The 16,522-nt window shown below is 38.4% G+C and overlaps 4 protein-coding genes across 5 annotated transcripts; 3 read left to right on the top strand and 1 right to left on the bottom strand.

The window, feature by feature from the left end:
- Positions 1–839: 839 nt before the first annotated feature.
- Positions 840–4,040, bottom strand: LOC111792199 (large ribosomal subunit protein eL34). 2 transcript variants are annotated; one of them, XM_023673543.2, is made up of 5 exons: positions 3,881–4,040; positions 3,670–3,749; positions 2,132–2,241; positions 1,927–2,031; positions 840–1,279 (listed from the first exon to the last, which is right to left on the bottom strand). In XM_023673543.2, the coding sequence occupies exons 1-4, from the start codon at positions 3,957–3,959 to the stop codon at positions 1,938–1,940; spliced, it is 363 nt and encodes a 120-aa protein (XP_023529311.1). In that variant the 5' UTR covers positions 3,960–4,040; the 3' UTR covers positions 840–1,279; positions 1,927–1,937. The 2 variants fall into 2 exon arrangements, with proteins under 2 accessions (XP_023529311.1, XP_023529309.1); XM_023673541.2 differs by lacking the exon at positions 840–1,279 and having other exon boundaries at positions 1,691–2,031.
- A 3,027-nt stretch (positions 4,041–7,067) lies between these two features.
- LOC111792299 (transcription factor TCP15) lies at positions 7,068–8,749 on the top strand. The gene has a single exon (XM_023673672.2). It carries the CDS (start codon positions 7,399–7,401, stop codon positions 8,536–8,538), a length of 1,140 nt encoding a protein of 379 aa, XP_023529440.2. The 5' UTR covers positions 7,068–7,398; the 3' UTR covers positions 8,539–8,749.
- A 1,351-nt stretch (positions 8,750–10,100) lies between these two features.
- LOC111792812 (uncharacterized) lies at positions 10,101–14,314 on the top strand. The gene is made up of 10 exons (XM_023674401.2): positions 10,101–10,655; positions 11,016–11,182; positions 11,269–11,333; positions 11,447–11,487; positions 11,640–11,728; positions 11,814–11,927; positions 12,617–12,694; positions 13,349–13,414; positions 13,618–13,695; positions 13,975–14,314. The coding sequence occupies exons 1-10, from the start codon at positions 10,529–10,531 to the stop codon at positions 14,080–14,082; spliced, it is 933 nt and encodes a 310-aa protein (XP_023530169.1). The 5' UTR covers positions 10,101–10,528; the 3' UTR covers positions 14,083–14,314.
- A 343-nt stretch (positions 14,315–14,657) lies between these two features.
- On the top strand, positions 14,658–16,401 carry LOC111792813 (transcription factor bHLH47). Its single transcript, XM_087123202.1, has 4 exons — positions 14,658–15,164; positions 15,367–15,485; positions 15,565–15,692; positions 15,783–16,401. The coding sequence occupies exons 1-4, from the start codon at positions 15,097–15,099 to the stop codon at positions 16,200–16,202; spliced, it is 735 nt and encodes a 244-aa protein (XP_086979328.1). The 5' UTR covers positions 14,658–15,096; the 3' UTR covers positions 16,203–16,401.
- The last annotated feature ends 121 nt before the right edge of the window (positions 16,402–16,522 follow it).

Here is a 16,522-nt window from a genome sequence, read left to right on the forward strand (position 1 = left end):
GTTGGAATTGTGAGATTTCATATCGGTTGGAGAGGGGAACAAAGTGTAGAAACATCTCCTTAGTAGACGTGTTTTGAAACCGTGAGACTAACGACAATACGTAACGTGTCAAAGCAAACAATATCCAGTAGTGGTGGGTTTGGATTGTTACTAATTAAATTAATATCGGTTTGAGGTATGTTTATAGATATAGCTAAATCTGAGGTGAGGTTAGAATGTGAGAATGGAGGGCATCCCCAATTGAATTAAAGGTGGAAAATGATACTTCATGGACAACTTTACCTTTCGTGCATTGCATTGAAAACGATTTTGGATTCATGCATAGACCCAAGATGTAGCCAACTCAACATATGGTGTCCCATCCTAATTTCACTGCACAATCTCTCCCAACCAAGGAGACTCAGCGTTAACAACAATCCAACTTCATGATCCCTTGGTATGTTGGTGTTGTAAAAGAATATTTGTGTTTATGTTAGCATGTTTAGAATCATTCAAATTTTGCATGATAAATCTTACTTATGGAGTGATTCAAATTTTAAAAGAGTTTTTTTGACTTAAGATATTCGATGAACAAGGTAATCCGAATTTAATTTTTCTTTCAAGTGATTTCTTATCAATTAGAGTTAAGTTTTTTTTATGTAGTTTTGGTTGCAAGCTTAGAAGTATTCAAACTTAACATGATCAATCTTGCTTGTGGAGTTATTCGAGTCTAAAAAAAAAAATTCTTACCTAGATATATTCGATTAATAAGATAGTCAAAATCTTACATTCTCTTGTAGTGATTCCTTATCAATACAACTTAAATTTCTTACCTACGAGTGTTATCAAAGGTCAATTCAAGCATGTCTCAAGTTGCTATTTGTATAGATCTAAAGTTTATAAAAATGTAACATAGGTTTTCATAGAGGCATAGCTATACATAAAACACACCCTCCAACTGGGTTAGCCAAAAAAGTTGAAAGATGTTTAAAGAGGCAATGAGGCGATTGATGTGAATGCATGATGGATGAATTTGTGACATTAATTGGTAGTGGGGTAAGGCATTGTTGTTTGGGATAGGGTCAAATATTAAATAAAGACAAGGATGTGCAAGCAATGTTATAGCATACCAACCTTCCATGGCTGCCCACCTTTAACTCCCATCACCATATTCATGTGGAATTCTTTGTTTTATAAACTTTTTGAAACTGTCAACTCCTACACACTATGAACAATACAAACCCCAATCAACCACGTTTCCTTCTCTTCTTCTACACTTCCTACACCGACATGGACCATCCTACAAATATAAAAGAGAAGCTATTAGTTCATATTTGAGCTTTAAATTCATTGCCCAAATGATAGAAGATCTGGAGGTGCAATACATAGTGAAGAGGTTGATTTTGTAATGCTAATAGTGTTCATCGGTTTATAATAGTAATAAATCTACATAGAATCTTAAATACTTCACTACAAATAGGATTATATATGAACAAGAACGCGTCCCATTTATACCAAAAATTAATGATGTTTAATTCATGATTTTTCTAAATTCTTTTTGAATTTAGAAAAATAAATAAATAAATAAAATGAGAGTTGAATCAATCAAATGTGATGGTAGATGAGATGTTACATCTCTAGACTTAATAACACCAAGTAAGTTTTTATAATCAATTAATGTTAATTGGTAAGAAGCATGTGGAGAAAATGGTTCAACAAAGGCCATCAAATAAAAAATCTAATAAAAAGGAAAAAATATCATAGAAAGTGTACGACATATAACAATCAAAGGAGAATTCCGGAACTAAAATCTCATTCCATCCAAACCAAATTTTAAATAATAATCTCTAAAATTCAGCATCAACTCAAACAAAACAAAAAAAAAAAAAAAAAAAAAAAAAAAAAAAAAGTCAAAATTTCTTGAATTATCTAAAAAAACACCACCACCTATTAATAATTTAGCTCTTTGATGCAAGCTTCTCCTTCGCCTTCTGAATCTTCAATACCTTCTTCACAATCTTTTGCTCTTCCACCAAAAAGGCCCGAATAATTCTACCCCACCGGAAAAGAAAGATGCAAGCAAATAATTTATGATAAATACAATCAAATAGATGAAATATTGAGAGGTCAAAAAATGTAACGGGAAGCCAACCTCTCTCTAACGGCACCGCCAGATAGAACACCGCCGTATGCACGATTAACAGTCCTCCGGTTTCTAGCCAATCTAGACCTCTTATATTCAGCTGGCCTCAAGTGAGGAATCTGCAGCGAACACAAATTTTACTCGGATTAACCAAAGCTAATCTGGTCTGAGGCCACTTTACAGCCATATAATTTCAGAATTTGTCACCAGCTTAATGCAAATGAACATAAACCAACAGCCAATTTTCAATAACCAACTTAAACTTAGAAGGCTGAGCTGACATACGATTCAGAAGATGTCCAAACCCATACATGTGGGTGCACAAATGTATATACATGGGTCTACCAGTCTTCAAAGAATGCAAGTCATGAAGCACAAGTGTATATACATGGGTCTACCAAGAGACAGAGAATGCATGTAATGAAGAACAAATGTACATGAATGCATCTACCAATGTACAAGAATGGATGTCCAATAGATAGATAACCTTCGAGTGTAGAAACATGCATAGAATGCCATAAATAAAACATATTCCAGGACCAATCACATTTTTTTTTGTAAATAGAACATAGTTGAACACTACTATCTTGACGTTAATATGTAAAATGAATGAATATTTTGCAGGTAGGCCGTAAGGATCCAGTTCAACAAACAATCTAAGATATGGTTAAACTGGAAGTCCTGAAATCCTCTATGAATTGTGTGTGCATTTTAAAATAATGGAGAGAAGAACTTTCTGCCTTAAGTTCAGGGCAGAAAAGAGTCCTCCAAACAATAAGAGAAGTAATATAAACATATAGTCGTACTAAAAATATATGCACCTCCATCCAGTTTGTGGATCATTCAGATATCCAAAATAAAACTATGAAAATGAATATTTTCATTGTGAGATTGATTTCAGTCTGTGACGTGTCTTTGATCATGCTCAATGACAACATCGTGAGGCCAGCTGAACAGCGGATAATCCAGAGGAACAATCCGGCCATAAAAAATATAGAGATTCATTTAACTTCCACTCGTAAAAACGAAATAAGAAATCACTCGGACGAAGTTCAGTTATTACCAAGGGAATTAGAATTAAATTTGAACTTGGAAAAAAACTAGTCTCCCTGTAAAACCTTGTAACTTCCGGAGTAATGATCGTAGGAACCAAAAGTTCCATACACGAGCGAAATTTCAGTACTGATCGACAAAAACTTTCTCTAATGCATCACAAATGCGGCACAAACCTAACGGAAGCTATCTGCATCAGTTTTTTCCCTTTTTCCTTGTCTACTAAATAAGTTGGACACAGCAAACAAAAGAAACAAAAAGAGAACAGCTACCACAATGCCCTAAACTACATGTGCTACATTTAGCAAGTAACATCATTCAATCCACCAAAGGCAAACGCACACGCCACAAAAAGATAACATCCATCAGCTAATCAAAATATCAGGAAAGTCAACAGAGAAATGGAACGAGTACATCAATCAGATACGTAATTGGTGAAATAACTAACAAGAGTAAAAAAGAAAGAAGGCAGAGAACTGTGATTAAAAACTTACTCCCTGAATCCTTTTGCCGGTAACCGGACATTTCGGACCACTGGCTCTTTTCTTGGTAGTCTGGTACACAAGCTTCCCGCCTATAAACAGAAAAGAAGAACAATGACACAAATATCAGCCAACAATGGATTTCCAACAAGCATTGAATACAATATCAAATGCACGAGAAATAATGGGATAGATATAGAATGGAGTCGAATGAGAGCACTACCAGGGGTTTTGACGACACGGTGCTGGTTAGACTTGGTAGCATAGCTATGGCGCTTGCGGTAGGTAAGACGCTGAACCATCTTGGACGATTCTCCTCTCGTTCTCTGGGTGTCCTGGTTAAGGAGGCTGCTGCGGAGACCTTCTTCCAAATTTAGGAGGATGAAATAAAAACACCAAGACAGCCCCGATGCCCTAGATCCGACGGATCGTATGCGTTCTCATCGACGATTAAGATTTAATCACGTCCCTTTTTAAAAAAAAAATCAATTTTATACTTCTTTTTTTATGGGCTCCGATCAAAATGTCTAATTGGGCTGGGCCGAGTATTGGGTCACAATCCTAAATGAATTGGGTTGGGTTAGCAATTAACGAGCCCGTTCTGCCAAAGAGAGAGATTTTACGTTATTTCATAACTGTATGCTGCTTACTTGGCGTGATTCCATTGGTTGACTCAACTACGTCTGATTTGGATAAGATTTATTTATTATAATAATAATAATAAAGGCAACAAAAAGAAGAGTCAGTGACGCAGACTTTTCCCATTGCCAACCGTGAAACATTCACCTCACAATTCCATCCACCTTTGTTTTTTCTTCCTCGAAATTAATGGATAAATGGGCTTAATTTTGTGACAATAATATATATATATATATATTAATACAAACATGTCACGTCGCCATGATTTATGATTTTTTATTTTAATTGTCTTCGATCGTGACGCATGATCAGTGTATACGATGTTTAAGTTGATTTGGATTATGAACAAACACGAGAGTTCTATAAACTTGTTGTGTTATGATTTCTACAAATTTACCTAAAATAGGATAATTTTGAAAATGACCTTATCTAGTGAACATAAGCTTAATGGTAAGAATGGAAGGGGTGGACAATGGGATTTATTGGACGTTGATCTGGTTTGAGTTAACTTGGATATATGTGTGGTGTCACGATCATGTTGAGTTTGATTTTTACTTAACGGGCTTGTTCATTGGATTAGAATAAATATCGCACCATCATTATTTTGTTGCTTAAAAATGTGATTGTGACACGTGAGATCACATGCAAAGTTTTAAACATTATTGTTTGTTTGGTACGAGACAAGGAGTTAAGTATGAGGTCACAAAATCGTGGGTTTGGTCCCATCTCCTCTCAATTCCCTTTATTTACTGCCCACTCATTATTAAAAGCTGCAACCAAAAACTCAACCCCCTACTTACAAATCCCAACTTTTCCTGTTAATAAGACGAGCTTATCACTATTATGTTATGTATCACCGTCTGTCTCACAGTTTTAAAACACATATACCAAGGAGAGGGTTCTAGTCCTTATAAGAAATGTTTCATTTTTCTCTCGAACTAATGTCTAGCATCTTCACTGGCACATCACCCAATGTCCAACCCTTGTAACAGTTCAAGCCTACTACTAATAGACATTATCCGTCTTACATGATTTTAAAACGCGTTTACTAGGGAGAGGTTTTCACACCATTATAAGGAATATCTCACAATCCACTATTTCGAGGGCTCAGCGTTCTCACAGACACACCTCTTTCTCCACTCCAATCTACGTGGGACCTCGGAGTTTGAACGTCGAAGAAAACCAATTAATTTAGAAACAATGTCATTGCATAAGAGTTAATTGAGGGCAATAGTAATGAATAATGAAGATGGTTGGTTCAAAGGGAGAGATTGAAGCAAATGCTGGGGATTGTGGTTTCAAGTCTTGAGGCAGATATAATAAGTAGGATGTTAGCCAAATTAGAGGGTAAGCTGTCTCCTTCAGTGGCATACATAAGTGGCAAGCGCATGTGGTCTCAGAAAAGGCAGCATTCTCTAATGTCTGGTCCACATTTCTTGCAAATTATTTCATCAACTCATACACACACTACTCTGTCACCCATTAGATGCACCCACAGCCTTGAATACACTCCATCTTCTTGCTTTCTAAACGCTTCCTCATAGGGTATATATTTATTACCATTCACATGTAACAACACAACCATTTTGCAAAATTTACTGTGGCTCAACGTCCTTCAATGTTGCCAATTCAGTAACATGTAAACTAGATCATTTATTTGAACTGTTTTTTTACCGTTTCTAACTTCTACTGTTGCTGTCTTCCCTGCAAACTGGATTCTACTTTTCTTTTGGTGGGGAGAAAAAGAAAAGGACTTTATGTTTGTTCATTGGCATTGATTGCAGCTACATCATCATCCAATCCATTCTCTCCGATCTTACATCAGTCGGAGAGAAGAACGAAACATTCCTTCCTAGTAGACGCGTTTTAAAACCGTGAGTTTGACAATATCTGTTAGCTGTGGGTTTGAACTGTTACAAATGATATTAGAACTAGACACTGAGCGGTGTGCCAGCGAGGACACTGACTCCCCAGTGGGGTTGATTATGAAATCTCACATTGGTTAGAGAGGGGAACGAAACATTCGTTGCAAGAGTGTGAAAACCTCTCCCTAACGTGTTTTAAAACTGTGAGGCTGACTACGATACGTAACAGGTCAAAGCAAACAATATATGTTAGCGGTGGGTTACTGTTACAAATGATATCAGAGCTAGATACTAGGTGGTGCGCTAGCGAGGACGCTGGCCTCCTAAAGGGGTGGATTGTAAGATCCTACATCGGTTGGAGAAGGAAACGAAACACTTCTTGTAAGAGCGTGAAAACCGCTCCCTAGCGTCTTTTAAAACTGTGAGGCTGACGACGATACGTAACGGGTCAAAATAGACAATACATGTTAGCGGTAGGCTTGAATTGTTACAAATGATATCAGAGCTAGATACTAGACAGTGTGCTAGTGAGGACGCTGGCTTCCTAAGGGGGTGGACCGTGAGACCCTACATCGGTTGGAGAAGGAAACTAAATATTTAAATATTTCTTATAAGGGTGTGGAAATCTCTCCCTAGTGAGTTTTAAAACCGTGAGGGAGACGACGATACGTAAACGGATCAAAGCGAACAATATCTACTAGCAATGAGCTTGGACTGTTACAAATGATATTAGAACTAGACACTGGGCGTGTGCCAACAAGGGCACTGGCGCCTAAGAGGGATGGATTACGAGATTTCACATTAGTTGGAAGAGGAAACGAAATAATTATGTGAAAACTGACAATAATTATACATAACAGTCAAAACTGACAATATCTAGTAGGAGGTGTAATATAGGAACGGTTAGCAGGGTCCATGGCGTTATAGTTGGAGGTGTTGCATCAGCATGATTGGCGAGTGTCCTTGGGTTGAATGATAGAGAAAAAAGCAGCTCACGTGGTGTCTGAACCAAAGGGGCTGTCCATTGTCCAACCCTCCATCAAACCTTCACCGTTTTGTTTTGGTAAAAAAAACACATTCAGCTCTCACTCGCATTTCCCTCATCATTTTCTCCTCTTTGTTTTTTAAGGAAACAAAAAAAAAAAAAAAAAAAAAAAAAAAAAAACATAAAGGCTGACTCACTCAGTCTTTTCCCTTTTTTTTTGTTTCTCAATTCAAAATCTTTGTACATGCGATCATGGAGGGAGGTGATGACCTCCACCGCTACCATCACCACCACCACCACCACCACCAACATCACCACCGCCCTAACTTCCCGTTTCAATTACTCGAAAAGAAAGACGACGACGACGCCTCCGCAGCCTCTTGCTCAACTTCCCCTTACCCTTCTCTCGCCATCTCCACCGACCCTACTACAACCGCCGCCGCCGCCGCCGCTGCTGCTGTCGAGCCCTCCAAGAAGCCACCACCAAAAAGAACCTCCACCAAAGACCGCCACACTAAAGTGGATGGCCGTGGGCGGCGCATCCGAATGCCAGCCCTATGTGCGGCGAGGGTATTCCAGCTGACACGCGAACTGGGTCACAAGTCCGACGGAGAAACCATCGAGTGGCTACTCCAACAGGCGGAACCCTCCGTGATCGCCGCCACGGGAACCGGAACAATCCCGGCGAACTTCACATCTCTCAACATCTCATTACGTAGCTCTGGCTCCACCATGTCCGTCCCTTCACAGCTCCGTTCATCGTCCTATTACAATCCAAATTTCTCCCTCCACCCACCACGCCGCACCCTTTTCCCCGGATTTGGCCTCTCATCGGAAACTTCCTCCACCGCCCTCCTCAATTTCCAGTCCACTAACACCGGCAACTCTCTACTCCAAGCCAAACCCGAACTCCGAGACACCACCACTTCATTAGACCTCTCCGACGCGGCGGAGGACATCAGCATAGGACGGAAGAGACGGCCATCGCCAGAGCAGGAGTTCAGTACAGGCGCGATTCCGGCGAGTGGAGGTCAGGTACCGGCGAATTTATGGATGCTTGCGAATACAAATAATCAAGGGATGGGGGTTGACCCCATATGGACTTTTCCGTCGGTGAATAACAGCGGTTTGTATAGAGGGACGATGTCGAGTGGGTTGCATTTCATGAACTTTCCGGGTCCGGTCACGTTGGTTCCGGGTCAGCAACTCGGGTCGAGCGCCAGCGGTGGGAATAATAGTTCTAGTGAGGCCCACTTCAATATACTAGCAGGCCTGAATCCTTATCGGTCGGTGTCAAGCAGCGGCGTCATGGAAGCGCAGGGAAGTGGGTCGCAGTCTCATCACGGCGGCGGCGGAGATGACCGGCACGACACAACCAGTCACCACTCGTAATGGAACGGAAACGGAAAACGGTAGATCCCCGCTCTATCCACACGTGTGGTCGTTTGATGTGTGGAAACACACGTGAGGTTTGATTTTCCATTGAGAAAAAAAAAAAAAAAATTTCTTTTTTGAGCTAATTTTTTTTGTGTGATTAATAAATATGGAATATGATGAGAAAAGAAAAGAAAAAGAAAGCCCATTTGAGTTTATTATTATTAAATATTAATCCTTGAGAAAAAAAGTTGATTAAATTTTATTATTTTTAGATATTTGCATTAATAATGACGATAATGAATGAATAAGATTTTAAGGGTATAGTTTTATCATAGGGATTGATATTTAATAGGGGAGGGGGGGCCCACTTCTCGTCTTATCAGTTCCAGGTGTCGGCTGGGTCCCACCGGGTAAACCAATGTACAATATAACTGACACTGACAAACAGGTGGATTGGATGATTCTCTCTTGTGTTTTTTCGATTTTATTGGAAAATAGGGAATGGGAGGATTTATCTACACCGTTCATTTAGTGGGCCCGCGGTGTTTCTTTTACACATGATTGAGTGTGGTCTACTAATTAATGATTTTTTTTTTTTTTAATTCCTTTTTTTTTTTAATTATATATTACGTAATATTTGTTTAGGGTTTGTGGGTTTGTGTCAGAGGACACAAGAGGAAGGCCTCCATTATTAAAATAATTGATTCCCTCTGCTCTTTTACCAAAATGCCCCCAACTTTTCTCCCTTTCTCGCTATCAATTTCAGTGTCCTTCTACCCTCACTCTTTCCATTTTTATTTCATCCTTAATATATTATTAATTATTATTATTATTATTCTAAACTAAACTAAACTAACTAATTAATTAAATATTCGTGGTAATTAAATGAACTCCAACACCATTCTCACACACTTGACCCGGATATGTTGCTATCGAGTCCTTTAACTTCGATCTACAATAAATAATCTAGCCGTAAAAATTCAGTGATTGAATTATTTTAGTTATGAAATCGAGAAAGTAAAAGTTGGAATATAACTATCGCTATAAATCAGAGGTGTCTCCATCCAACGCATTATACACATGCATATGAGTTTGAAAAAAATGAATGGTCCCGACCCAAATTCAAAATTATTTAAGCCATTAACCCCTTGGACTCAACAAACTTGCCTGGCATGGTTTTGGCAAAACATGGTTTTGGCAAAATTATTTAAATAAGACATCTATTTTTAGGCTTGCTTTTTTGGTAAAGAAAACAAAACATTTTCATTAGTAAAAAAAAAAAATATATTTTTTTTTACGTGAAATAATAAAACATTTGTTAGATATAGAAATTTCTGTAACACTAATTTTAAAATTTTAAGAAGTTTAAAAAGAGAATTGACAATATATTCTGACGGTTGTTTGATTTGAATTACAAAATTGATGAGATGAGTTGTGATTCCACTTTAGAACTTCCATAATTAAATGATTAGAATTTGAACAGTAACAGAAGGCAATAATCAGGGAAAAGGGGATTTAGTAAGCAAATGATTGATGGGTATTATCCAAAATGAGTTAATATGGGTCTGGTTTTGGGAGTAGGAGACATTGATGCAGAAGGGCATGTGTGCTTGGGTTTGTTCTTAGTTGAAAGATCTAAAAATTGAAACATTTCAAGTTGAAGAATCAGTCACTATGAACGACTGTTGTTCTCAATGGATTACAAAATGTGCGTATTTTCCACATAGAAGAATTACGTATAATCTTAATGTAGACAAAGGATATGATATGAGCGTGGATGTTAAGAAGAGAGTGATGATTATGAGTTGATGTCGATGATTTGGAAAGAAGTGTGGAAAATACGGAATCAGCATCAGCGATTATTCGCCCCAAATCTCACGGTGGACGGGCCGATCGAGTCGCTACTCAGAGCCCACTCGCGAGTTGCCACGATTTGGATTCTCCCGTCTCTATCAATTTCATACTCCTTCCTTCACTTCGGATTTGTCAAGAAGTCACTGCCTTCATGGGAAGGACTGCATTTTTCTTGAGTCATTCTACGACTGTGGCTTTCATCTGGTTCACCTCTGCCGCCCTCTTCTTCATTCTTTTCCAGATGGCTCTCCACAACTCTACTTCCGCTTCTTCTTCAGGTATTCATTCCTTTCCTTCCTCTCGTCCTTTGTTTTCTCTGTTCTCCGTCCACTTTCAGGAAATTCTAGGGTTTGTATGGGAAAATGAATGAAATCTGGCAATCGCGATTTGGGCATTTAGCTTTCAAGTAATTTTATGTTATGAATCGAGTGAGAATTTGATCGAATCAATTATAAGAACTGTCACGAGCGTTGTAATCAAGCAAATCTTTTATATTGCTGTTTCCTCGTCTTCTGGAATAATTACCATCGTAATGCGTATTTGATTAGGATTTCCTTTTGAATTGGCTTGCATGGTGAAGAAAATTATAGCAATGTATTATGAAATTTAGCGTGCCACTTTGTTGAAACTTCTATCAGATTCTTTGATTTCAAATTCTGAGTTAAGATCAAGATTGTACAACAAGATGGCGATGGATTTGGATGAGAAAGGGGCACTTTTCCTTAAGGACGGCGAAACATCTCAGTCTTTATCACTTTCTGATATCTTCACCGTTAAGGATGGATCAGTCACTCCTATATTGAAGGCAAGCTGTTCCTACAAGACATTCTATTTAAAATTTTATATCTCTTTCCACATTTGCTTCAAGTGATGCCATTTTCATCTATGCAGCCGGCAAATCCTCCTGTTCGTGCTAACGTTTTGTATCTAAGCACAGAGTACTCTGTTCCCATATCGTAAGAATTGTATTGTTTTACATGTTTTAGCATAGCCTCGCAAATTATCCATTCTTGAAATCTTCATGTTCCTCTTCGGTTATGCCTATTAATAAACATTTTTGTTGTTGCAGTGAGGCGGTAAAATCTATATTCAATCCTTATTTTGATAAAGGTATGCTTTATTTGTTCATGTTCATTTATAGGTTGTAGTTTATTTCCTATGTTCAATGTAAAAATGTTTCTACGTAGAAATGATTGCACAACCGGCATTATTTTTAATATGGTATCATTCCTTGACACGGACTCCCCCTGTACTTTGTTTAGCAATTTGGTTCCAGAACTCTAGCTTGTACCATTTTAGCATGTTTCACGCATCGCACCATATTACACCGGTTCCTGCTACTGAAGACGAGGCAAGTTGTCTTCTTTATATGTTATTGTTTATCTTTGAAAACCTTCTTTTGTGTATAACTTTTCTACATATCGTTTGTTTGGCAGATCGAAGCTGAAGCAGCTGCTGTGAAGTCTGCAACAGAGCATATGTGCCGATTGAAAATAGTTCTAGACAGAGTTGTTTTAACTTCAACAGGCGTTCTTCTTGGATGTTGGCAGGTCATTTCCTTTTAACTTATGGAGACATCGCTATAACATTTTTAGATTTTTCAAATGCCTAGATTTTGGTTGCAGTTTTTCTGTCTTTGTTGTTTTTCCTCAACAATACATTCATACAGGGTGAGGAAAAACAAATGACTTGCACAGTTTTTTGTTTACCGTATTTCTTAGATCCGGCTCAATCACATAATCATGTTCTCGCACCTTGAATCTGTAAATATTGATGTTCTTCAAAAAAGCTTGCAGCCTTTTGTTCTTCTGTTTAAGAAGAGGGACAACAAACTGAATTGAGACTGCATGAGAGTTCTCTTCATTGTACCATTTCAGAAAATTTCTCTGATAACATTTCTGTGTGTTACTCTGTCTATGTAACTTTTCACTAAAACTTTAGTGAAGTATCCGGATAAGTAAACATCTCAGTATTCTGATAGGAACTAGAGAAATATACTGAGAATCAAGAAAATGCAGAAAGATAACTTCCCAAGTAATTTGTGGTACTCGAAACCTCTCTCTCTCGACACTAGAGCCTAAACCAACCAAACCCTTGCATACCTTCATCCTTTCCCTAATTTGGTCTAATGCTGAAGATAGCCAGCTGTGGCAATTATTTCTCAGGCCACGAGGACTGGGGAGTCTTAAGAATAGTCCAACCATAAATTTTTGCGATCCTTAACTTTTCTTTTGTGCAGGTAATATCAGGGACAGATCCTGTGACGATACGTGCTAAACTAAGGGCAGCACTTCCACATGCACCAGAGAAACAACTTGTATGACTTTGTGATTTTTAAATTCCAGTTTATGTGAAATAGTGGTAGTAGCAGAATACTAATCTAGAGTAATCTTTCAAATTATCAGTTAAACTAGAAGACATATAATATTGGTATATTCAGCTAATAGATGAAATAATTTGTCCTGTGAGCTATAATTTTTGGCTTTAATGCATATTTATGAGATTGGTGAGGACTTGGACACCTCGTTTTTGTAGTCTCTATAATGACGTAATTGCTAAGAATGTCCATCTTCTTGCTTTGCCAATTTCTGGGCGTTGAGGAGGTTTTGCCACAGATTTGTGGTTAATTTTATTGTTAATACTGTCTTGCTGTTTTTTGCACATATTTTGGCCAACCTCTTGTTAAGTTCTTCTTTAATTGAAAATATGAAGGCCTGAACTATTTTAGATTAGATGCTTCCTATGCTTAGCTTTGTTTCTTTGATTTAAGATAAGAAGACTGTTTCTTATATATATTTATATGGAAAAAAGAGGAAGAAGAAGAACGGCTTATTGTTCCCTTGAGCATCCAGTTAATACGAAGTTTTATATGTCACACACTTTATGCTGCATTTATTGTTTTCACTTTTCAACCATTGTCATAAAGTATGAATATAGCATAACTAATTGGCAATGCTTTTGCCTTGTACAGTATGATCCCGCTATTCTTCACACATCATTTGCTCGCCTTTTGGGTCACCCGAAACTTCCCGGATCGGTACTGTCTTAGACCAATGTTTATTTCAGATGTTTCTTGCTTTATTTAAGTTGAGATTCAGAAAGACCGCAGTAGTCGTTCCCATATACATGTCGTTTGAGTTTAATGAGAATTTGTGATAATATTTAGCTCTATTGAAACGAATTGAGTGTTGGCGATGGAGACATTTTTCTGTGACTACCTTTTCTTTTTTGTTATTGCAGCTTCATAGTAGTTCTGATGAACTCCAACTCTTTCACGAGCTGGTTGTTCGCTTGAATAAACAACTCCATGGATTTGAGGTAAGTTCTTAAATCTTAATCTCTATCTTTTCTTGTATTTGTTTGTATTTCAAACTTAGCTTACTGAGCTTGGGTTGGGTATAATCTGGATTACATAAGGAGAATCTATACTTTACTAGTACATGAAGTTGAAAATTGTTTTCGGGTACTTTCAACAAGTCCGAGCTGTACCTTTAAAGTCATTCTGTGAGTTGTAATCTGAAAATAGATGGGCATATTGGAATCTGTGCAGAATTCGTTACATAAGCTTCAATGAATATAAGGAATTGAAATTTGCAGGCAATGGTGTCGGAGCTGTGGTATGTGGAGGAATATGATGTTTTAGCTCTGGCTTTGAATGGAAGAATGAAGATTCACAAGTTCCAACTTGGCTGCTCCAGCTCTTGAGATGAACAATCTCAATACCACCCTTGAACTTATCACGCAAGAGTTTTCTTATAAACAACCCGCAGTTGATACTCACTGCCGCACGGCCACCCGCTCGGAATGATGCAGACTTTCTCTTAGACGTGAAACTTGAAAGGGTTATAACGTTACAAGGAGCTTTCTTGTAAATGAATAAGAGGCTTATCTGAATAGATAAAGATGTGTACTATGTTATAAAAGTTAGATTCCTCTCTCTTGAACTAAAGAAAATAACAGGAAGATGAGGTCATGGGCGTTAGTAATGCGGCTGTGTGGCCTACACGCTCGTCGACCTCAGTAGTCAATGGGGCAATCCTCGTGCAGCCACACGCTGGGTTTCATTTGTTAAATGGCAAATTTTATTCAATTACCAAAATTAAAAGAAGAAAAAAAAAAACAATCAAATTTCAACTATGGATAATGACAATAAATTGTTGTATTGATGATGTGGCAATGAATCATTGGAGGAAGTCTAGTCATGAGCCAAGCAAGCAAAATGAGGGGCGTTGAAACTGAAATGGAGAGGAAAGGACGAAGTGGGGAGCGTGTCCACCATGCTTCCGGCAAGTCGCCGGCCACGTGCTCTCTATACGCTGAGCCTCCCCTGCCACACGCCCAGATGAGTGTGCACCAGCCCTAATTTTTCACCCCTTTCTTCTATTTCTCTCTTTCTTCACCTCACCACTTTCTTCTCTTCTAATCTCTCCCTGCGCAGGTATGGCCTCTTATTCATGTTCTTGTTCGTTTTGTTACTTGGGTCTGTTTTTTTTCTACAACTTTTGTGGGCAATTCGCCTCTATGCTGTTGTACGGTTTCCCTTCATGACCAATGATGTGATCTTAGTTGTTTGATTGATATGAAATGGGATTATTTGATCAGGTGTTGAGTTTTAGATTGTCTCTTCGGAAAAATTTGGAACTTTGAGATAGATTCATGGGGTTTATTATAATTGCAGAAGACTGGCTTTTCTCTCGGTTTCACTCGCTGTAGAAGATCATGGTTTCCGAGGTTCCTTCACAACCGGTTATTGAAACTGATGTTGCAGTTGTGGCTTCTGTATCTAGGTATCTCTTCATGATTCTTAATTGTAAAACTTACGTTGTTGAATGTTCTGAATGTCTGAAATGCATAAACTAAACAATTACTGCATCGATGGTAGAATGTGGAATGCATTTGTTGATATGCTAAGGATGATGTATTTGGGTAATTTGTGGTGGGTTTGTTTAGCTGTATTAAGATTGAAGTTTAAGCTGGTTCTTTATGCAGGCAATGTCCTGGTAAAAAAAATCCGGCGAAAGTTCCTAAGAAAATTCACAAGGCAGAGAGGGAGAAGTTGAAGCGAGGGCATTTAAACGACCTCTTCCTTCACCTCGCAAATGTGCTTGGTAATATGCTCCCAATTTCCATTTGGTAGAATATTAAGATATTCTCAGCTGTTCTCATACTTGGAATGGTCATCTGCAGAGCTAACAGAACCGAACAATGGGAAGGCGTCCATTTTGTGTGAAGCAAATCGACTGGTAAAGGACTTATTTGGTCAGATTGAGTGCCTCAGAAAGGAGCATGCATCGTTGTTGACAGAATCTAGAGATGTAAGGCTCTTAAATACACCATTACTCTTTCTTAGAATTGAGAGGAAAAGGTCTCTAAATAGATGACAAATTGCACGAATTATCACACAGGTTGACATTGAGAAGAATGAGCTGCGAGAAGAGACTTCTGCTTTAGCATCTCAGATTGAGAAGCTGCAAAGTGAGTTACAATCAAGGGCCGTGCATTCTAAACCCGACTTAAATACCATCCCACCACAAGCACATTTCTCAGGGGAATGCCTTGGATTGCCTGTTATGGAACCCACAATGCAGCAAACACACGCCGTTATTATCGTACCTGTGCGGCCAGATCTCCCATCTTATCCAGCAGCGGATGCAACTCAAGCCCCAACAATGGCTACCTCACATGTAAGCAAACCACATGCCAGATATCCAACACCAGCAGATTCCTGGCCTGCTGGACTTCTCAAATTGTCACAGACAACAGAACAACCAAGTAAAGAGTTTTTAACCATTGGTTGCAAGAGCATTACGGATATTATGGGTTAAAGAGGCCCTGAAAGAACTGAGACCCGATCTTTGTAGTGACCTCTTTTGTAGATGATTTGTAGTATAAATTTGTCTCTAGGATGTTGGATTCGAACAAGTTAATGAATCTGCAACTGGTGTCTGTATCTTCCCCGAAAAACACTGCTTCATTTCCCTGTTTTTCAAGCTCATTCAATCTGGATGTATTTTTTTTACCAAACCTGCTAAATTATGAAATCAAAAAGGATATTTGGAAGGTGTGAACAAAAATAGTTGCTCAGATCTTAGGTTATCTTGGGGTATACAAAGCCGACCACCAATGTCACAGTGGTCGGAGCTCA

The sequence above is a fragment of the Cucurbita pepo genome, chromosome 4 (assembly GCF_057944985.1).
Source record: "Cucurbita pepo subsp. pepo isolate OVF chromosome 4, ASM5794498v1, whole genome shotgun sequence".
NCBI lineage: Eukaryota > Viridiplantae > Streptophyta > Magnoliopsida > Cucurbitales > Cucurbitaceae > Cucurbita > Cucurbita pepo.

Excerpts from the sequence above, each read along its gene's own strand:
- LOC111792199 (XM_023673543.2), bottom strand. The coding sequence starts at position 3,959 with ATGGTTCAGCGTCTTACCTACCGCAAGCGCCATAGCTATGCTACCAAG. Across the intron at positions 3,750-3,880 it reads CCGTGTCGTCAAAACCCCTG|GCGGGAAGCTTGTGTACCAG; the intron begins GTAGTGCTCTCA and ends TTCTGTTTATAG. Across the intron at positions 2,032-2,131 it reads GGCGGTGCCGTTAGAGAGAG|AATTATTCGGGCCTTTTTGG; the intron begins GTTGGCTTCCCG and ends CCGGTGGGGTAG.
- LOC111792299 (XM_023673672.2), top strand. The coding sequence starts at position 7,399 with ATGGAGGGAGGTGATGACCTCCACCGCTACCATCACCACCACCACCAC.
- LOC111792812 (XM_023674401.2), top strand. The coding sequence starts at position 10,529 with ATGGGAAGGACTGCATTTTTCTTGAGTCATTCTACGACTGTGGCTTTC. Across the intron at positions 11,729-11,813 it reads TTCCTGCTACTGAAGACGAG|ATCGAAGCTGAAGCAGCTGC; the intron begins GCAAGTTGTCTT and ends TTTGTTTGGCAG. Across the intron at positions 13,696-13,974 it reads AACAACTCCATGGATTTGAG|GCAATGGTGTCGGAGCTGTG; the intron begins GTAAGTTCTTAA and ends TGAAATTTGCAG.
- LOC111792813 (XM_087123202.1), top strand. The coding sequence starts at position 15,097 with ATGGTTTCCGAGGTTCCTTCACAACCGGTTATTGAAACTGATGTTGCA. Across the intron at positions 15,165-15,366 it reads GTTGTGGCTTCTGTATCTAG|GCAATGTCCTGGTAAAAAAA; the intron begins GTATCTCTTCAT and ends TTCTTTATGCAG. Across the intron at positions 15,693-15,782 it reads TGTTGACAGAATCTAGAGAT|GTTGACATTGAGAAGAATGA; the intron begins GTAAGGCTCTTA and ends ATTATCACACAG.